The sequence below is a fragment of the Lithobates pipiens genome, unplaced genomic scaffold (assembly GCF_037356315.1).
Source record: "Lithobates pipiens isolate NorthernLeopardFrog02 unplaced genomic scaffold, aLitPip1_a1.2 Scaffold_16, whole genome shotgun sequence".
NCBI classification, from domain to species: domain Eukaryota; kingdom Metazoa; phylum Chordata; class Amphibia; order Anura; family Ranidae; genus Lithobates; species Lithobates pipiens.
In genome coordinates, this window is record NW_027507748.1 from 144,557,234 (window position 1) to 144,579,949 (window position 22,716).

General features: G+C 43.7%; 2 protein-coding genes across 2 annotated transcripts in view; one reads left to right on the plus strand and one right to left on the minus strand.

Annotated features, from left to right (window-relative positions):
- Positions 1–18,666, minus strand: part of SMYD4 (SET and MYND domain containing 4) — a 91,689-nt gene extending 73,023 nt beyond the window's left edge. Inside the window, exon 1 of the mRNA XM_077480571.1 lies at positions 18,488–18,666. The gene's annotated coding sequence lies outside the window, so the exon portion shown is untranslated. The remainder of the gene's footprint in view (positions 1–18,487) is intronic.
- A 52-nt stretch (positions 18,667–18,718) lies between these two features.
- RPA1 (replication protein A1) overlaps positions 18,719–22,716 on the plus strand; it is a 140,554-nt gene continuing 136,556 nt past the window's right edge. Inside the window, exon 1 of the mRNA XM_077480572.1 lies at positions 18,719–18,943. Within this exon, the coding sequence (XP_077336698.1) occupies positions 18,908–18,943 (36 nt within the window). The 5' untranslated portion in view covers positions 18,719–18,907. The remainder of the gene's footprint in view (positions 18,944–22,716) is intronic.

The following is a 22,716-nucleotide window of genomic DNA, read 5'->3' on the forward strand; positions in this document are numbered from 1 at the left end:
CCTTTTCCGCTTCAGATGCAGTATCTAGGTGAAATGGGCTCTTAAAAATGGAATCAGAAAACATGTTAAACTTGTAGGTTAGCAATGTTGCCTATCTCACACATCTAACAACCATGGCCTATTATGCCTGTAGGTGCTACTTAGAACCACTAAAAAGATAAATAAGAGACCTGTGTAAGACAAGAACACTACATTAATCAATAAGAGGGCCTGTCTTAACACTATCCTGTTGAGGGAAATAAAACTGCTTCCTTTTTATCTTTATGTCAGCAAAAGACTAAAGTGAAGCCTACTTAAGGGAAATAGATTAACAGAAGCTTGAACCCTGGGTTTAAGGCACACCCAATCTATGTCCTTACGCCTGAGAGCCTTCTTCAGGAGATTAAAGTCCCTAGCAGGAGTAGACTACCCATATTGCTATGTCTAGTTTTGCTAAAAGGGCAAAATGAAGGCCATGCACCGAGCCGAAACCTATTCGATCGGGTATACATCTTTATACTTCATCCTCAGGCCCTAATACTCCTCTGAACAGAACTCTCCAAGTTCTTACTAAACAGGGCGATTCATTATCCCCTTCCTCCAGTGTCCCATAACCCTACAGGGCTTCAACCCTAGGAAATGGTTCTGGCATCCCTGAATGCAAGTGGTCAAGGTTTTCTGACATGTGGCAGCTGCAGCCCGAACTCCTGGCCCCTCCATGGAAAAGAAGGCTGAAATACAAAAAGGTAAAACATGCATTATTAATATCACAAATTAAATGATCATAGATTGTGGGCACGGCACAATAGATTTAGACAGAAAGGACACAAGCATAGACAACAATGTTGTGTGACTAGCTAAACCAATATATCAAATATGGGAAGAGACCCAAATCTGAACCTCAACGTAGACAAACAGTCCTCATAGTCTGGTTTTCTGATGTGCTGCCAAGACGTAAAAACATTAAGACTCAAGCAAACCCTAAATGCTGCGTATTTCTTTAGTGCAGCTAGCTAGGTCATAACTGATATATAAATACGGAAAGGACAGGAACCCCCTTTACTGTTGTGCTTTACCTATGTACAGCAAAACAAGGCTATAAAGACAGAAAGACCCAAACTTCTATGTTGTGTATTTCTGACAAACCACCACAGTTATAAGATTAATATGAACACCAACTCCCATGTTGTGCATTTCTGCTATGCCACAGGGAAAAATATGGAACACAAGACAATCCTTTCTGTTATGCACTTCTGTAGTGTAGTTCAGATAGAACCAACACTGAGAAAGGACACAAGCAACCTGCAGCATTGTGTTTTTCTGAAACAGAAAGCACCAACAAGCTTCAATCTTGAGTATTTCTGCTGTGCAACAACATAAAAGCAGACACTGAGGAAAAAAGACAGACAGCCTTTACAGCTGCAATCTTTCTGGTCTGCTGCAAAATAAAACAATAACGCCATGATGAGTATTCCTGCTGTGTAGCAAAACCTCAATCAGAAGGGACAGATAAGTTTAGGGTTCCCACACCCGTGCGACCCAACCTGCGACTTGGGACTGCAAGACGCATGAGAAGTCATATACTATGGCTTCCAATGGGTACCATTTGTGTCTGTGCGACACCAGCAGTCCCTGATTCCTGGATCCACAGACCTCAAGATTACACAGGTCGCAGGGAAAAAAAAAAAAAAAAAAAAAAAAAAAAAAAAACAAATAGCAATTTTCAGGTCGAACAAGTAAGGGGTCCCCAATGCTGTGACTCCCTGGAGGATTGCAGCCAACAAACCCCTGCTGTGTATCCCTAAGATGCAGAAAGGTAGATCCATGAGAAACACTGCTTAGCCTGATATACAAACGATAAGGCAGTAAATATAGGACATACAGGACACAAACATTCAATCTTTGTGTATGTCTGATGTGTAGTAATATACCAATACTGAGCAGAGAGGCCACCATCCTCAATGTGTCTCTCAGCTGAGCAGCAAAAACAAAAATCAGAAAAAGACAAGCAACCTTCACTGCTGTGTCCTTTCTGATATGCAGCCAATAAGGCAGTATATGCAAGACATAAAAGGACAGACAACCTTCAATCTTGTATATGTCTGATGTGCAACAATATAACAATTCTGAATAGAGATAGCACATCCATATTGAAGCGATTTGGCCTTGCGACTCAACATGTCAAATCGCATGGCTAAAATCAGCACAACACCACTTTGTGGTGCTACATGGATTACCAAAGGCAGTATATGTACTACACCTGGCAGGGGTTCAATTTGTATTTCTACTATGTAGCCCAACAAATTCGAACCATCAATTTTCACTGCTGCCTTTCTGATAAGGCAGTAATACAGGACACAAAACCTCACAGACCTTAATGCTGTATCATATTGAAATGATTTGTCATGCGACTCAACATGTCAAATCGCATGTTTAAACTCGGCAGCCATTGCTGTTAATAGCACTGTCTGAATCAGCACAGCGCCACGCAAATCAGGAACATCAGACTTTACTGCTGCCTTTCTGATAAGTAACCAACAAGGCAGTAAAACAGGACACAAAGCCCCACAGACAGACCTCAATCTTGTGTATGTCTGATGTGCAGCAATATAACCATTATGAGCAGAGATGTCACCAGACACAATGATGTGCATTTCTGCTGTGCAACACAAAACCAGAAAGTACAGACCACCTTCACTGTTGTATTTTTCTGATCTGTAGCCAAACAAAGCAGTACCTTTAGTATATAAAGGACAGCAAACAAGCTTCAGTGCAGTGCATTTCTGATGTACAGCAATATAGCCCTTATAAGCAGAGATGTCACAAATCTCAATGTGTATTTCTGCTGTGCCACAAAAACATCCCAGCAAGCACAAAACTTCACTACTGAGGTCTACTGGTGTGCAGCCAATGAGGAGTCATGGTCTATCCCTTTATGAAATAACCAACAGGCAATTTATTTCATAGGCATAGCCTGGGCTGTAGATACTAAACCTTCACCACCAGAGAAGGAACAGATCCTAAAATGGTTGGACACCCTACTATTAGTAGTAGTTGTTGTCCTACCTTACCTCCATAGACTGAGCAAACGCTAGCCAGCACAAATCCAGGTGGTGCTGATTAGCAACTAAAGTCTCAATGAGCCCAGCCCTAGAGACCAATTTAAGACGGCCTCTAGAAGAGGTGGTTACTAGTTTAGCCTGGGAGGTAAATAGCTATTTGCAGGCTTCAAACAATTAATTATGTAGCTCTTGCATAGGTTTGCACAGAAAATCCTCAATTAAAAGGATGTAGGGAGCGATCTATGGTGAATCGCCTTTAGATCTGCCACTGCGTGGATTGTAGCCCAAACCAATAAAAAAAGTTTCTTCTTACCTCCTACACTATAATATAAACACAGTGTAAAGGTGGAGTGGGAGGTTGGAGCTTATGAAAGTTAACTATAGCAGGCAACCCCCAAAAGGAGGATCTGTGACAAGGGAACCCCTACTGTGCCACACAGTAGCTTGGTCTCTGCCCATCCTTGAATGTTAGGTCAGCTTTTAAACATTGTGAAGCAACTTCAGATTCCTAGCAGCTGGGCTAATAGGGCCAGTAACCTAGTGCACCTGCTGACCAGGGGAGCTTCTGAATCCACCAACCACTGCCCAATTAATAACCTGTTCAGTGGTATACCTGGCCTGTAAGTAACTTTGTATCTACCAGGTCCCCTCTGTACGCTATATTCATCCCTACTAAATGTACCACAACTGGGCATGTAGGGAGAGGCTGGCAACCTACTGCTGCGATAACCACAGTGTCTCTGCTGTAAGAGGGAGCTGTGGCTGGTGGTTTTAGCAGTGGCGTCTGCGCTATTTGTATCCCGACCCCAGGTTCTGCACTGCACCAGTCAGTATATACACGGGGAAGGGGGAGCAATGGCCTACCTACCTCTTTCTCATCTGAGGTGGTTTAGGCACACTCGTTCCTCTGCACCACCTGTCCACCATACAGCTTCTCTGATGTAAGAGGGAGCTGCGGCTGGTGTTTTTAGCAGAAGCTTAAGGGCTATTTGAATCCAGACCCCAGGTGAGATCTCAAATGCCCAGGAACCCTCTGGCTGGAATTGGGGATTTTGCAGCTAAATTCCCACGGCAAAAGGAAAGTAAAGTACTCACCGTTGTCGTCTTCCTCTTTTTGCCACAGCCAGCGGGCTTGCTTTTCCATCCTTATGGTCCACACGCAAGGAGGATAGCCGCCAAAGTGCTCCCCCCCCCCCCCCCCCCCAACTGCTGTTCCCATAGGGAGGTGCCAGGTTAGGCTGTGTCCTGCACTGTACCAGTCAGTCTATATACATGGGGGGGGGGGCAATGCCTTCCATTCCTCATTCCCATCTTCATATCTGAGGTGGTTAAGGCAGACATCCACCGTAGTAAACTGGTGCCTCCTCGCTCGAGAGAAAGGAGGATGTGGGCGCCTGCTCCTACTGACTCTCAGCCTTCCCTCCTGGGTAAGAACGCCGCTGCCATTTTCCCGAAGTTTGAAAATGACGCGGGTGCTTGTTGCCACGCCCTCTCCGGCAGCCACGCGAGCTACCGGGGACCCAGGAGTCGGGGACAAGCCCCCTGGAAAGAACCGATGGCCAGCACCCCCGTCTGAACAGCCACCTGTACAGGTAAGGAGGGGGAGACAGGATAATGGCCCCTGAAGTTCTGGGTACACCACTGTACCCAGGGTCCTTCAGCTCTCAGGGGGGCTCTTCCAAATTCTGCTGCCCGCCCTGAGGAAAAGATAGGGGAACCCCCCAGGAAGGACAAGAATATCCTACCAGACCCAGAGGCTTCCCAGGCTTGTGGTCCGGCTCCCAGGGGGAGACCACCAGCCCCAGGCTTCGGGTCATTTGGAAAAAAACAAACAGTTTCGCTGTGTAGGGAGAAACACAATCAAAAAACTGAGGATCAAGGGGAAGGGTGGGGACTTATAACAGCTGTCGATTGATTGTGTTTCCTGTAGGGAGGAGCCTCTCATCTCTCAGGTGTGCCGTCCTGGAAGATGACTTGAGAAAAAGGAACACTTATTGGGTATTGCACTTAGAGGATAAGACAAAGTACAGTGTCTTACAAAAGTATTCGGCCCCCTTGAACTTTCCAACCTTTTGCCACATTTCAGGCTTCAAACATAAAGATATACAATTTTTATTTTTTGTGAAGAATCACCAACAAGTGGGACACAATTGTGAAGTGGAACGAAATCTATTGGATTTTTGAAAGTTTAATAAAAAAAAAAATATGAAGTGGGGCGTGCAAACTTATTCGGCCCCCTTGCGTTAATACTTTGTAGAGCCACCTTTTGCTGCGATTACAGCTGCAAGTCGCTTGGGGTATGTCTATCAGTTTTGCACATCGAGAGACTGAAATTCTTGCCCATTCTTCCTTGCAAAACAGCTCAAGCTCAGTGAGGTTGGATGGAGAGAGTTTGAACAGCAGTTTTCAGCTCTTTCCACAGATTCTCGATTGGATTCAGGTCTGGACTTTGACTTGGCCATTCTAACACCTGGATACGTTTGTGAACCATTCCTTTGTAGATTTTGCTGTATGTTTGGGATCATTGTCTTGTTGGAAGATAAATCTCCGTCCCAGTTTCAGGTCTTTTGCAGACTCCAACAGGTTTTCATCCAGAATGGTCTGTATTTGGCTGCATCCATCTTCCCCTCAATTTTAACCATCTTCCCTGTCTCTGCTGAAGAAAAGCAGGCCCAAACCATGATGCTGCCACCACCATGTTTGACAGTGGGGATGGTGTGTTGAGGGTGATGAGCTGTGTTGCTTTTACGCCAAACATATTGTTTTGCATTGTGGGCAAAAAGTTTGATTTTGGTTTCATCTGACCAGAGCACCTTCTTCCACATGTTTGGTGTGTCTCCCAGGTGGCTTGTGGCAAACTTTAGACGAGACTTTTTATGGATATCTTTGAGAAATGGCTTTCTTCTTGCCACTCTTCCATAAAGGCCAGATTTGTGCAGTGTACGACTGATTGTCGTCCTATGGACAGACTCTCCCACCTCAGCTGTAGTTCTCTGCAGTTCATCCAGAGTGATCATGGGCCTCTTGGCTGCATCTCTGATCAGTCTTCTCCTTGTCTGAGCTGAAAGTTTAGAGGGACGGCCAGGTCTTGGTAGATTTGCAGTGGTCTGATACTCCTTCCATTTCAAAATGATCGCTTGCACAGTGCTCCTTGGGATGTTTAAAGCTTGGGAAATTTTTGTATCCAAATCCGGCTTTAAACTTCTCCACAACAGTATTACGGACCTGCCTGGTGTGTTCCTTGGTCTTCATGATGCTCTCTGCGCTTTCAACAGAACCCTGAGACTATCACAGAGCAGGTGCATTTATACAGAGACTTGATTACACACAGGTGGATTATATTTATCACCATCAGTCATTTAGGACAATATTGGACCATTCAGAGATCCTCGCTGAACTTCTGGAGTGAGTTTGCTGCACTGAAAGTAAAGGGGCCGAATAATTTTGCACGCACCACTTTTCAGTTTTTTATTTGCTAAAAAAAGTTTAAAATTATCCAATAGATTTTGTTCCACTTCACAATTGTGTCCCACTTGTTGGTGATTCTTCACAAAAAAATGTTAATTTTATATCTTTATGTTTGAAGCCTGAAACGTGGCAGAAGGCTGAAAAGTTCAAGGGGGCCGAATACTTTCGCAAGGCACTGTACATGGCATATAAAAAAAAAAAAATCTTTTAAAAATAACACAGTGAAGTCCCTCTGGATGGAGAGCTGGCTTCAGTGGCATCCCACATTGCCAGTGGGTGGGTGGGTGGGAGAGCAAGCATCACCAGGGAGACAAAAAGACTGCGCTGGGCATGGTGTGTGTTTGGAGCATGCGTGCTCCTTCCTAAGGCCTCTCGAGCGGCCATCTCAGCTGAGGTTAAATTCTGGTGAACAGCAAGGCTCAGCGCACCGGGTCCAGTTATAACCTCACGGAAACAGCACAGCAAGTGACAGGCATGGGAACATGCAAGTAGTGTAATACATTAACCACTTGCTGCACACCGATGTTAGCAGAATGGAATGGTGCGCAAAAGGGCGCCCCCTTACGTTCTTTAATTCCCGCCTAGCGGGCATGCGCACATGGGTCTCAAACTACATTCACCAGAGGCCCGCGATTGCAAGGAGAGGCAGAACAGGGAGATGCATATGTTAACAGGGCATTTCCCTATTCTGCCTAGCAACATGACAGATCGGGAGCAGTGATCTCATGTTCTAGTGAGCCCCCCCCCCCCCCCCCCCAGTTAGAACTGTTGTGAATTCTTGAAGAAATACATTTAATATTCGCTGGCAGAGATGAGAGAATTCAGTAGGCCTAAAGAAAAAGATGGATGAACTATAATGTTGATATTATTGAACTGTGACCTCTTGGAGACCTTTAAAAGCAAAGTACAAGATCTTGCAGGTTTTTTCCAAATGTTAAAAGGATTAGTTATTTTTAACCTTTTACAAAACCTGTGTTTAAAAAAGAAAGAAACTCGCTAAAACAATGGTATTTTCTGTCACCAAACAAAAAGCTGTTTACTTATTTTGTTGGTTAGAGTGAGAAGGCCAAACTTGCATAAGTATTTATCACATGGAAATAACCCTTAACTAGAGAACCCCATTGTGCGCAAGTAAAAAGACTGTTTGGATAGTATACAACCATGCAAATAGCTGACTCCTTATCCAACGAAACATATTGAAGGACACAGCTAACCCATTAATCATTTATTGGAAGCTCAGATTTCATCTCAAAACATGCTGTAAGATTCATATACCAGTATCACCCATATTTTTCTAAGCCATTCAAATTATACATGGGTCAACAAGGAGATATTGTGGTTTGGTATCTAATGATCTAAAGAACTTTGTCATAAAGAATTTATATATGAAGTGTGATTATAAGTAGAAGTGTTTTAGCAACAAATTAGTATTATGAAAAACATATCATCAAGATTATAATTGTATAAGAATTTAACCTATGTTTAGATAAACAAATATTGATTGGATACCTAAATTATACATGTATCCATATAGATAATAATTGTATGATATATATCTAACCTGGGTCCTTTCTAAATGGACTAAAGATTAACAGATATACATTGATATACATATATATCACCATTTTATGCAAGTGATTATTGAAAATTATGTTAAAGCGTATTTTATATTATGCCATAATTCTCGAACACTCGAGATCTATTCGTTAGAACATATATAAACAATGAATGTATATTACAGAAATAAAAAAAATTTTAACTTAAAGAAATAAAACACCAAACACATGTGAGACACCTGGTGGTTGAAGGTGCTACTACCTTAAAATCACGAGACTCCCGGGAAAGCTAACCATTACATGTTGCTGGCCAATGAGGAGGGAACACATACCCTCTGGGTAGAACTTAGTATAATTTTATGATCTTTTTGTTTAAGAGGATATTTAAGAAACTAGAAGGATGGAGGAAAAGAGGAGACAGCTCGGGAAGAGCTGGGGGGAGAGAGTCAAGGGGAAGCTTAGGGACCCCCCCCCCTGAGAAGGGACACTGGAAGACATGCATGAATACACATTTTTACATCCACGAAGATCCCTGCTCCTTGGAACTCGGAGGTCACATCAAGTAATTCCTCTGTAAGAGAATCCATGTTGAAGCCAAGGCAGCCATCTTAAAAATTCCTGGTAATCAATACTCCACACTAATAGCCATATTGGAAATGGGTAAATATAGGTTTATCATTTATTCTATGTTCTCTTAAATATTGATTTTGAATATTCCATTATTGAAAATATTTCTCCCGAATCAATAACCGCCTTTTAGATTTTTCATTATAAATTTCTTATTGCATAGATGCCAAATTTATTGACAAACAAAATGTCTAATTTATTTCACATTGTTAACCACTTACTTACCTGCAGTATAGTAACGGTTGGATGTGTGAAATACAGACAGACATTCTGTTTAATTGTCAACTATCAAAAGGTTATTGATTCTATCGAGAAATGATAATGGTGATAATTGTGTCCAAGGTACTACTACGCCCAGTTTTAGGGTGTTCCCAGTAATTGTCAAAATGATCAAGTAATGTAATCTGTATTTTAATATTTCATGTTAATATTTGTTTTCTGTCAACCAATAAATGTAACTATTTTGTATGATCACTCGTCTCCGTGAATAAGTTTCACATATATAGACTGTGTCATATAGACTGATTCTGTATCTTAAAAATATCTTCGTTAAAAATTACTTAGTAAATATTGTGCGGGAAATTGTCCTTAAAAGCACAACAGAACACACTGAGAGAACACACTTAACCCCTTGATCGCCGCCGCCCCCCCCCAGTGTTTAACCCCTTCCCGGTCAGTGGCATTTATACAGTAATCAGTGGCTATTTTTAGCTCTGATCCCTGTATAAAAACTCCAAGTCGGAATTATGGTACAAAAACATAAGAAAAGTGAAAAAAAATGTATAGAAGTAAGGCTGCGTTCACACCATTGCGAATTGGATGCAGGTTTGTGTTTCAGGCAGAGCCATGCCAGAAATGGTGAGTGGAGATGCACTGTGAATCCAGCCTTAAAGATAAAAATTACCTGTCCAAAATAAAAATAAAAAAAACACAACAAACACACACAACAATGGATAGGGTCTAAGAGGGACTTCATTGCTTGGTCTCTTGGAAGCCATTTACTTAGTCTTATTTAGAGTTGCACGTCATCGCAATTTTACCCGTTGTAATCTTGACAAAAAAGTGTTTCACGATTCTATCTAGATTCTATCTATCTAAGAATTTTCTCTGCTCTTCTGAGGCCACAGCAGTCAAAAGAAAAGGGGGGGGGGGGGGAACACATACACATGCAGTCTGCCAAGAATCACAACATTCTTTAGCAATGGGACCAAGTATAAACATTGTAACAATTTGTCAAAGGAGACTTGGTGTGTAAGGAAAGTTTATCCATAAACACTAAACCTGTCATGGTCTGGAGTCAGGCTCAGAGGCCAGTAGCTATAGCAGTAGAGCAGGTATTCACACAGGTCACCCTGGCTGATGACACGGGTTCACCTGAGGTGCAGGGTCTAAGCACTAACCAGTATTCACCAGAGCTCCTGATGGTGGAGATGGGCTGTGCTGCGTGTTAGTGCCAGGTCGCGGTCCTCAGGATAGCCCCACCAGGAGGTGAGCAAGCATGGGGTCCGGTAGCAGATATAGCAGGTAGGGATCAAGCACAAGCGTAGTCGAGAAACAAGCCAAAAGTCGGTAAAGAATGGTAGCTAAGATACGGTTGGCAGCAGGAGAGACAGGAGCAAGATATTGGCTGGTGAAGGCACAATATTCTGGCAACCAGAAAGTGCAGAGACGTGGCTTAAATCAGGAAGTTCATGGGAGGAGCAAAGGGTTCAAGGAAAACAAGATTCAAGACAAGATCATTCGAGGAATTGTCCAAGGAGCTGTCCAGCATTCCAGGTGCCTCAGCAAGCAGAGTCACCGCCAGAGGTCCCAGGTTCAAGCCCAGGTCCTAACAAAACCTTTTTTTGGACATTTGTTGGTTTCATGTTAAAATCATTTTTTTTGCTCGAAAATTACTTAGAACCAAACATACATAAACACTTTTTTTTTTTAGAGACCCTAAAGAATAAAATGGTGGTTGTTGAAATATTTTGTCACACTGTATTTGTGCAGCAAAACTAGAAAAGTTAGCCCAATTTTTTTTTTTATAGAACGTGAAAGATTTTTTGTCGCGAGAAACTGGATCTTTTTATTCCAAGCAAAAAAATTTATAAAAAATTGTGATTCTCATTTTGCCCAGAATCGTGCAGCTCTAGTCTTATCCTGTAATACCCAATATTCATTTTTGCTTCACATACTGCACTAAAGCCTCGTACATACGCTTTGACTTTCGGACGACAGAACATCTGATTTTTGTGGCATGCTAGTCTCATGTCGAAAGTGAAGGTTACTCACAATGAGAATTTTCATTTGACAGATTACGTCAGAAGTGACGTAACCTGTCAAATGTTTTTATGTATTCTTTAGTTTCTCAGCACACAGTCTTGCTCTTAGGATTTTTTTCGCACTAAAACCATACTAAAGAAACAAAAATAAGACATTGAGTTCACACCCGACAAAGGTTATAGTCTGCACATCCAGCTTTTAGCTGATGAAAAAGTGAAATCGGCTGTCGAAAGAACCATACTAAATCGCAAGATTTGCAGACAATTGGTCGTCTATGTGCCCAACAATGCATAATGCGCCGCTTTTAATTTCTGTTCCGGTAATTTTTTTCTCTCTGCTTTTCAGGGTGACGAAACAGCTAGATCACTGTTCCTATATACATAGAGTTCTGTGTGTGTTTGTAAACACAGAAATTTATGTGCAAATGGACACAGCTGATCAGCAGGGTTCAGCTGAAATTTGCTGCCAAACTTGTGCTGTGTCCAATCACAGTACAGTTAGAAGGGGGCACTCATACGTGCCCCAAACTAGGAAGTACGTGTACGGGATGGTGCCTGTACCTACCACCTGCTCGCAGTATGTTTACTGTGAGCGGTTGGCAGATGGTTAAGCACGAGCAAGTGTTAAACATGTTGGCCCTTCTCATGCCGATTACATTTATTATGGATAATAAAGGTGCTTTTAGGCTGTCCAACTGTTCTTCACATCCCTACAAATCACAAGCTAAGCAGGCACAATCCCTCTCCACTACAGCATCACAATGTGGATTAACCTGGAGCGAAGTTTCCGATTTTCTTCTACAACTAGAAATGAGCCTGGATGTCCTCAGCCCTCTTTGTCTAGGCAAACTGCAGAGTGGGAATGACCTGGGTTCCTGCTCAATGAAGAAAAAAAAAAAAAAAAAAAGTGTTAGGCCCAGAATGAGTTTGGAGGACACCCAAGCTCATCTATTTACCCACAACCTGCTGCACTGAAAATAAAAAGCAGAACATGCACTCCTTTTTTTGAGCACATACCACAGCAACACTAGTGTGAACTGACACCAATGGCGACAAGGCAGTTTGTCATGTCTATGCATTGGGGTTGCACTTACAAATAGTTTGCTTACACAGCCTCACCACATCTAGTGTGGCCCGTTGTCGCCAGAAAAGAGATGAAGGTCAGCATTCTAATCGTGACATGGTTCCATTGATATCCATCTACAGGGGCGTTCTCCCCACCCAAGAGAGATTTCCTCTCATTTCCTGTTGCCTCCCTGAGGTCAGAAAGTAAAAAGGAAAACTTGCCCCAAAAAAAAAAAAAAAAAAAAAAAAAAAAAAAAAAAAAAAAATTTGAAACCTGCCTTCCACTACTCAGAGCTAAAGGCTTCATGCACTGGACATTTTTTCTGCTGCTCCTAGGGGCATTTGCCATTTTGTTTTCTCTTGCCCCTAACCCCCTCTACGTTAGCCTTTGTATCCATGCACACAGGCGACTAGTGGAGTTTAACCACTTCAATACCAGGCACTTAAACCCTTTCCTGTCCAGGCCAATTTTCTGCTTTCAGCTAGAGCTGGGCAATTTTTTTTTTAATCACTTTTTCACAAGAAAAATAAATAAATAAAAAAACGAAAAAACACTCGATTCACATCGTTTTTTTTTGATGGACACCGTGCCAGTCCTGAGGAGCTGCGGGCAGGCACTTTTAGGCGAGGCTGCGGCCTCAGCCTAGTCCACGTCGTCCGGTCCTGGTGAAAAAAATAAGAAAATCTAAAAAAATTGATCTGCTGAAATTTTGAATCGATTTGACCTCTCAACTCGATTCAAGATTTAAATTGATTTTTCCCCAGCCCTACTTTCAGCACTGTGGCAATTTAACCACTTCAATACTGGGCACTTAAACACCTTCCTGCCCAGACCAATTTTTCAGCGCTGTCGCACTTTGAATGACAATTGCGTGGTCATGCTACACTGTACCCAAATGAAATTTTTATAATTTTTTTCCCACAAATAGAGCTTTCTTTTGGTGGTATTTGATCACCTCTACGGTTTTTATTTTTTGCGCTACAAATAAAAAAAAATACCGAAAATTTTGAAAAGAAAAAATGTTTTTCTTTGCTTCAGTTTCAAAACTTTGTAAATAAGTACGTTTTCTCCTTCACTGATGGGCACTGATAAGGCGGCACTGATGGGCACCAATGATGTGGCACCAATGAAGTGGCACTGATGAGGTGGCATTGATGGACACGGATGGGCGACACGGATGGACACTGATAGCTGGCACAGATTGGCATGGATAGGCGGCACTGGTGGGCACTCATAGGCGGCACTGGTGGGCACCAATGATGTGGCACTGATGAGGTGGCATTGATGGACACTGATGGGCAGCACTGGTGGGCACTCATAGGCGGCACTGGTGGGCACTCATAGGCGGCACTGGTGTTATACTGTACTAATGGATGCCAATCAGTGCCAAACAATGCATGCCAATCAGTGATGCCAATTGTGGGCACTGATTGGCATCCATTATGGGCACTGATTGGCATCCATTGTGCTGACTGGCATCCCTGGTGGTCTAGGGAGGATTACCTTTTTCTGGGCATCCCTGGTGGTCTGGTGGCGTCCCTGGTGGTCCAGTGTGGGCATCCTTGGGGGGGCTGTGCTGATAATCGATCAGCACAGACCTCCCCTGTCAGAGGAGTAGCCTGACAGACGCGAGTGAGGAAAAGCCGATCACCGGCTCTTCCTATTTACACTGTGATCAGCCGCGATTGGACACGGCTGATCACGTGGTAAAGAGTCTCCGTCGGAGACTCTTTACCGAGATCGTAGTTGCCGGGTGTCAGACTGACACCCCGCAACAACGATCGCCGCGATGCGCGCCCCCGGGGGCGCGCAGCGGCTCATAATCCTGATCACGTCATATGACGTCCAATCAGGATTATGAAACCACTTTGCCACCGTCAATTGTCTATAGGGCAGGCGGCAAAGTGGTTAAATGACAATGGTGCACTCATGCAACACAGTACCCATAATGTGAGATTTTGTTAATTAAAAAAAAAAAAAAAAAAAAAATAAAAAAAAAATAAAGATATTGCTAGTTCAGCTACAAAACAATGAGGTACATACAAAAGATAGCAAATTAGTTCAATATCATAGCAGCAGTCTAAAGATAATACACCACAGAAGCAAAGTGCGTCATATACCGTACATCCAATAAGACAAAACAGAGGTAATCTAGCCATAACTCAAGTATCCCAAATCTTCAAACTTCTGGGGACACTTACGATTTATAGGGTTATATAGGGGTAGTAGAGTCTACCAGCTGGAACCATTGGGCCACGAGAGTAGCCAGCTTCCAATTTTGGAGGACAACCTTCCTACACAGATAAAAGGATTATCGATTTTTTATGGGTAGATTGAGCCACCTAGTCCCCAATGCCCAGGAGAAGCACCTTAGGGTTCAGCATCAGAATTCTGCAATCTTGTTAATCTCTAGCACCACTACCTTCCAAAATTGCTGGATAATCAGGGCACTCCCAGATAACATGACAGTATGTCGCAACCGCCTGCTGACACTCAGAGTACGTAGGATATATCCGAGAGACATCGAGGGGGTATAGTATGCCCTGTGGATACATTTAAGTTGGATGAAGCTATCTCTGGACAAGATCACCGTAGAGATGTTTTCTTGTATGCCCATTTTCCAATCCTCCTCTGTGAGGGAGGGGATGTCTTCCCTCCAGGAGAGAGAGAGGAGAGTCCCCGCTTGTCTCATCACCAGTGATGTGGAAATATAAAAAAAAAAGAACTGTATCCACATTACAGGAGATTAGGAACCATTTGACTACATGAGGTTCTATAGTAATCGGTTGAATTTATGGGAGCCCAAATGCGGATCGCAGTGTAGGGAAAGGGCGCAGATCCCCAGCTGGCATAATTTTCTTTATGTTCACAATCCCATACACTAGGGTCAGGTATCAATCTAAGGTTTGGGATTACCCCACGGAGTGTGGGGTGAAACAGTGTCATCTTTCTTAACAGCCTGCTCCCACAGCCAACCCATTTGAGATTATTTTATTTATTTATTTATTTTTTGAGACATAAAGCTTTCTTTTAGTGGTATTTAATCACTGTGTTATTTATTTTTTGCTAAACAAACTAAAATAATTTTTCTTAGTGTCTGTGATAAAATATTGTAAAGTGATTTTTCTCCACTGGATGTGCGCTGGTGAGGCTGCCCTGGTTTAGTTTTTGTTATACAATTTTATATGTAATGCGTCTCTCACTGATGACACTGCAATAATGGGCACTGGTGAGGTAGCACTGATGGGGCTACGCTGATTTTTTTGCTAAACAAATAAACATTTTTGTTATTTTTATTTGTAAGTGATTTTTCTCCTTCACTAATGTGCGCTGATGAGACTGCACTAATTGCCACTGGTGAGGCGGCGGCAAGGATGGGGCTGCACTGATAATGAGGGCACCAATGATTTGTGCCCCGATTATGGCCTCTTGCACACGATACTCCTGTTTGAGCATGTACTTTTTCCAGCTGAATTTTTTTCGTATGCATTTTCTCGCATATGCGTACGTGCGAAAACTTATTCTCACAATTTTGTTCTTCACATTATGCGAATAGGCATTTGCGAACAAATGTGCGCAATCTCGTGCATGAGGCGAAAATTACTGACCAAAAATGCATGGCGCTCATTTATGCTTCTGTGTGCATAGGCACATAATTAATGGGCTGTATTTTAGCTCAGTATAAGAAAAATCTGTACTGAGCTTTTTCAAGCAGCAATGTGCAAGAGGCCTGTAGATGTCCACTGTGTGGATTTCCACTTACCAGCTCTCTTGAAGCACTGGCAGTGTGAAGGGGGGGGGGGGGGGACTGCCGATAACCAGCTAATCCTTTTTACACCGACTGGACACATCCAATGACATTATTAAGGGGACACTGCGATTGGACCTTTACCCCTATCTGTGATCGGCTCTGTCCGAAGAACACAGCAATCATAGAACGCTCCTGATATGCGCCCCCAGAGGCACGCACAGGGAGGCAGGGCGTCCAGAAAAGTGCGACCACACTGCAGCCATTGTTTGGCAACAAGATAAAAGGCAGGGAAAAAAACAAAAACAAAAAAAAAAAGCCACAGTCATTGCGCCCAGAAGGAAGAGTTTTGGCAGACAAACAAAGCTTGATGCGCCTAAAAGGATGTAGACCACATGAGTTCAGTGCTTGAGCCTTAAAGCGGAGTTCCAAAAATTTATTTTCTCAGCATCCCCTCTACTTAATATACATGAAATCATGTCTCCAATTGAATCCTCTTTCGTGTACAGGTTTTTTAGTATGCACTTACAGCGGAAAGTCAGCAGCTACAAATACTGCAGCTGCTTACCTGTCCAGGGCGCACACGATGTCAGCACCCGAAACCGACCCATCCTTCGGTACGGGAACCAGGAAGTGGAGGCACCGCCATCTTCGGTAAGGGAATCAGGAAGTGGAGCTTTGCGGCTTCACTTCTTGGTTCCCTACTGCGCTGTGCGATCCCACTGGTCCCTGCAGTCTTCTGGGACCTGTGTGTCTCCCAGAAGACAGTGGGGGGGGTTAGACGGAGAAGGCGCCGGAAGTGGTATAGATACTCACAAGTGGCTTGGCTATCTATGCCTGTATTAGACAGGTATCTGCTCCCCCCTGAAAGGTGCCAAATGTGACGTCGGGGGGGGGGGGGGGAAGAATTCCAAAAAATGGAAGTTTCATTTTCATTGTGGGCATGTGAAGCCCACCTTGTCTCCCTCCCGGTATACTGTGTTGCTGACTACCCAGCGCGCAGTGAGATGCTGAGACATCCATGCCCGCTGACTCCCGGGAATCACGACATCTCCCAGGAGCCATTGTGCCGCAGGATATTATCTGAGCCACTCACAGCGCCAGAGCCTCGAACTTGGAAGAATAGTTGAGGAAACATGTCAGCTTTCTCAGCGGTGACTGGCGGCAGTTCGGGAGCTTCGTTCTAAGTGTAGCGGATGACATTTTGGACAAAAGGTCATACGCATGTAAATGCATTTTTGCCTCAGAACAGTAGGGGGTTATGAGGGTTCATTACATAGGTTGGCCTTGACATCAGTCCGGCTGGGCTGTGTTAGAAGTTCTGCCTGGTCATGTGAACAGTGCAGTGCACATGACAGGCCAGAACCAGGCCTGGTTGGACGTTTTGAGTATCAACTTCTCGGAACCAATCAGTGGGAGTGCCGGGCCCCGCTGGGGAGTCTGGGAAGGGGTACTTAAGATGTGTGGGTCAAATGTTTAAGGGAGAGGAGTTTGTGAGGCCCGTGTGGTCTGTTCTGGTTCCAGGACCGGGGTAGCCCCGTGAGGAGTCCCGGTCATGGGGTGTTCGACAACCTGCAACGTTCCTGTTAGAGGAACCTGATAGATCCCTACCCCAGACCAGGCAGGTCTATCCGTTTCCGAGTCTCGGAACTCTCTGGTCCGAGGCGCAGTAACTGAGGGAGGATTCAAGGTGTCCGGGTGTGCTCTCGGCCTGGAGAGGCACCACAGCTCGTGAAAGTGACCGGGGGAGGATTCTGAGGAGGAGGGCCGGCAAGTGTCATCCTGGGAAGTGCCTGGTTACTGAATTGGGAAGGACATTGACGAATTCACGCTTTTCCAGTACCATTGAGGAGACGGGAAATGTTCCAGGTACTGAGGAAAAAGGTACAGCTCACCCTTAGTTACAACTTGTACACGTTCATAGGATTGCTTCAAGTTTTGAGTTAACGTGCTGACTGCCATGATCTCTGGCTAGGGATCTGTTCAGCCTTGAAGTGCCCAGCTGCAAGTGGCTACTCTCTGGGTTGAATTAGAGAATTTGCTAGACCTGCAGTTCAAAGGTGCCTGAGCTCTTCACCCGTGCCCTCTGTTCCCATGAAAGACTGTTATTGGATGTTACTACTGCAAAATAAAACCTTTGAAAAATGACTTTATCCGTGTCAGGTTTTAAGTCGTTGGGTATCAACCCTGGGAACCCCTAGACGTGGAAGAGCAGGCCAAGACAAGGTAACTGGTAAGCCCAATAAGTCAAGGCCGCCCTGCAAGGTTTTTTTTACTAGGGCATTCAACCACTTTAATTCATAGCAATGGCCACAATAAGTTACACCCGATCACACGACAAACCTAAAACACGTTAGTGAGTTTACAAGTTTTCTTTTCTTTTTGCTGCCAGGAGAAAAGGAGTCCAGGAGCGTTAGTGAAATGTCCAGAGCGCAAGAGCCCAGAAAGTTCCACCTATACATACACGTCTAGCCAAAATTTAAAAACACCTGTAATTGAAATGTGGCTAAACGCAAGTTAGAACATTTGAAAAGCCTCTAAAGGCATTTTTTTGGGGTTAAAAAAAAAAAGCCTCTAGAAACGACCCTGTGTACATGTACTGATAAAATAACATAGAGGAGAGTTCAGAGGCAGTGGGGGGAGGGAGACCTCTTCTCTACTGACTCTTTTGCTAACCACCCCTAATGACCCTGCCAGCGTCTGGCTAATACACAAACCTCCTCCAGCAGCACTGTCACAAACGCTGCAGTCACTCCTCTGTAGCCCTCTTGTAGTTGGAGACACGTGGTTGGACTTTTTCCCCTCCCACAGCGCGATGCTCCAATAAACACTTGAGAGTGCAGGCCGGTGGGCTTATTCCGCTGCCGCCATCATTACTGAGGGCAACCAGCAAACGTAGCCGTGCAGCTATAACCTGGAGGGCGAGGCGTAACAAGACGCATAGTGCAGAGGCTGCCAGGACTAAAGATGGCCGAGAGAAAACACAGGCATTGGTCCTGCGTCACTTCTCTGTAAGGCCCAACGTGACCAGATGTGGGATTTGGCGCCACACAAGTGAGGCTTAGTTTGGCGCGCTCGGAGTGGTGCTGCAAAGACAGCTGTCAGCTTCATTCTCTTCTCTCCGATACACAGCCGGCATGGCACTACCCAAACTCAGCGAGGGCTCCATTGCGGTGAGTGGGGGGTCTGTCCAGACAAGTCTGTTATTGGGGTGAGTGTGGCTGTCATTTGTGCGAGGCCTGATTTCCTCTGGGACTTGTAGTTCGCCATCGTCCTAGGTTGCAGGAATCCGGGGCTTTAGTTTTCTGATTTACGTATGTGTACTGGTCACTAGACTTCAAGTGCCATCAAACCCAATGCTAACTTTTCTTCTATTGTAACTTACTAATTCTTAGATGTGTTGCTTTTATTTTAATTTTTTATTTTTTTTCCCCTGCTGATCCAGCCAACCTAGGTTCACACTAATGCGTTGCAGGAAAACCTGCACGATCTGCGCTTGTTTCCTGCGCTGCATTCATATCGCGCTGCCCTTGTGATCCGATCCGCTGTGGACATCAATACGTTAGGTGCTCCAAACACAGGTCACCTTGCCTGCCATGGGTTGCATAGTAAAAAAAGGACCATGTGATCCGGCTGCACGGTGGCTCTCAAAAACATCTCTGCTGCGAATTCAGCACATTCAAAAGTCAATGGGCTCAAATCGCACCGCACTGAATCGCATGTGAATTAAATAAGAAAAGCGATGCGAAAAAGTCACATCAGTGTGAACCCAGGCTAAGGGCCCTTTCACACTGAGCCACTTTTGCACTAAAAATAATCCCTGGAAACTGATTTCCTCCATTTCAATGGATGCTTTCACACTGGGGCGGTGCTATGAAAAAAGTCCTGCGAACAGAATCTTTGGAGCGCATCAAAAATGCCCCTGTCCATTGACATGAATGGGAAGCGCAGCAAAATGGCTTTATTTTTTTTTAAAGAAAAAAAAAAAAGCTCACCGCAAGAAGGTTATTTTACCTTAATGCATAGACTGCATGAAGGTAAAGTTTGAGACTTTAGATCCACTTTATTGGAGGAACGTAGTGCTTTCTGCTATACAGTATGTGATTGTTTAGCTATTCTATGAATCGAGGATACCAAGACATAGTAATGGTATCCTCGATTCATAGAATAGCTAAACAAAGACATAGTATGGGATCTCTATGCTTGTGTGATATGACAATGAGTCTTCGGGGCACTGGCTGCAAGAGCCAGGAAGCGATGGTTAGATCTCTGGGAAATAAAGATGGCGGTTCAGGACCTGGAGTTGGACAATTCTGGATCTGCTGGGCTTGTAAATATATTAGTGCAGCATAACAAAGCACAAGCACAGAACTGAAAGATTCCTTGGGAGAATAAAGTTGCTCTTTATAGCAGTAATAAACGTAAAAGTAAACATTTAATATGTTGCAACTTACCAATTAGATATGGTGGCAGTAAGTCTTGTTTTTTTTTTTTTTTTTTTACCTGGTGATCTGGCCAGTAAGTCTATTGTTTTTCATTACAGAATTTTGCCACTGACGAATACTTATAATGATCAGATGTTATTTATATAAAACATTTTATTCCCAAAAAAAAAAAAAACAATGTTGCTGTAACTGCAGTGAGCTGAAGTTTAAATTTTTAGGGTATCAAAATGCTGCTGTCTAAGGGCTGGGTCACACTTGTGCAATGCCAGACATGTAATTCGCAGCACACTGCTGTTCACATTACATGCGATGTATGTGCGTTGCAATATCAGCCATGCAGATAGTATGGCTGATATCGCACCACATTCGGTCCAAACACGCACAGGACCCTTTTTTCTGTTTGGACCAGAATCGGATCGCATGTGTGTTCACACATATGCGATCCGATTCATGTCTGAACTGTCAGTTCACAGTGCGATACATGAGCTGAAATGGGGGTGTAGTTAACATATGACACTCCCCAGTAGTTCGCATATGGCAGTGTGAACTGCCGTGTGTCCCGGGTGCGATGCGAGAACCCACAGTGGATTCGCAGGGTTCTCGCATAGCACAAGTGTTAACCGGCACTGAAGGTATCCTCTGTGCTCCTTCATCCAGAGTGGAGGCACTGTAATAAAGGAGGTATGTTCCTGGCCAGATCACCAGGGGAGAAAAAGCCTAAAAAAACTGATTCAGCCACCACATCTAAGATGGATAGTGTGTGTGTGTGTGTGTGTGTGTGTGTGTGTGTATATATATATATATATATATATATATATATATATATATATATATTATTAGGGTGGGGTTAATACCTGATGATTTTACCATCAAGGTCCTCATTCAGTCACTTCTTTGACAACTGTCTCGCTATTTGTGTTCCTGAGTTGTCACCCAGTCACATGTGCCACTGAGCCTTGCTCGCACTGTGAACCACATGCGAATCGCACTGCATTCATGTGCAAATCGCATATGATTCTATGCAGTGCGATTTGAGCCCATCGGTTTTGGATGGCTCAAATTGCTCTGCATCTAAAAGGTGTGGGCAGCTTTTTTTTATTTGCACTGGACTCCAATCGCACTGATGTTTATATGCATGTGATTAGGTTCACGTAAACACACTGCATTTGCAACCTGCTTTTTGGGTGTCAGCATTTCATTGACACCTGCAGCAGACCACATCAGTGTGAATCGGGGCTTATGGGGAATACATGGAGGAAAGTTATGCCTCCTGGTATTTGATATTGATGTCTTGGGAAGCAGAACTATCCTCCATCGGTACCAGATCTCTGTATGTGCATATGCAATATTTAGCGTCTTTGGGGCACTGGCAGTGCTTCATTCACACCTAGGCGATTTGAATTAGTGAGATTTTAATTGCAGTAAAACGTGGGACGTGTTTGCGATGCCATTACTTCTTAATGGCCCCTCATTGCGGTGTAATTTTTCTGCATTGGTCGTACGATAAATCCCGCTGCAAAACTTAGAACACGCAAAGCTTGTCTCTCAAAAAGGAGCAGGAGATTCTTTTGGGCGATGAAATTGCGCATTGCCATTTGCCGTGATTTGTACCATTAAGAAGTAGTGGCATCGCAAATGCGCCCTGCGATTTGGAATCTCGGCGATTCCTCTTTTGATTCAAATTGCCTAGTTGTGAATGGAGCCCTAGAGCCATGAAGAGACAACTAGCGTTGGTGTTGTCATTATCTGGATGCCAGTCCTGGGTAATGTGCAGACAAAGTGTCTAGAAGAGATCAAGCAGTGCTTGCATGCAAAACGGAACAAAAAAGTGAAACAGTATCTTTAAAGGAAAAAAAGCAATTTTTTGATGCATAATGCTTTAGCAAAGTAAATGTTGTTCAATTTAAGTTTTAGAACTGTTTTAAGGCCATTTCAAATTGGCAATCTTTGTACATTACAGAGCAGAACATTCCAGTTGTCGGAAACATTTGCCCAAAACAAAGAATTTATTGTGTATAGTGTAAGCGACATTTTAGAGCACTAAGCACCTTCGTCTTGCAAACAGTAACAATTTCATTACAAACCAGGGTTCAAGATATACATTGCCGACAAATCGTAGACGATCCTTCCCATACTGTTTGCCTGATGAAGGAGCTTAGTTTGTTTTATTACATATACTTGTGTATATATATATATATTTACACATTCTACGTTCACATCAGTCCCTGCCCTCAAAGAGTTTACAATCTAAGATCCCTAACTCACAGTCATACATACGTACTAGGGCCAATTTACACAAGATCCAATTAACCTACCAGCATATCTTTGGAGTGTGGGAGGAAACCAGCGTACCCAGAGGAAATCCACGCAGGCACAGGAAGAACATGCACACTGCAGCAGGTAGTGCTCTGGGATTCAAACCAACAACCCTAGTGCTGCCAGGCAGAAGTGCTACCCACTTGGTGCTTTGAAGCTTCACTTACACTGTAACCATAAACTGC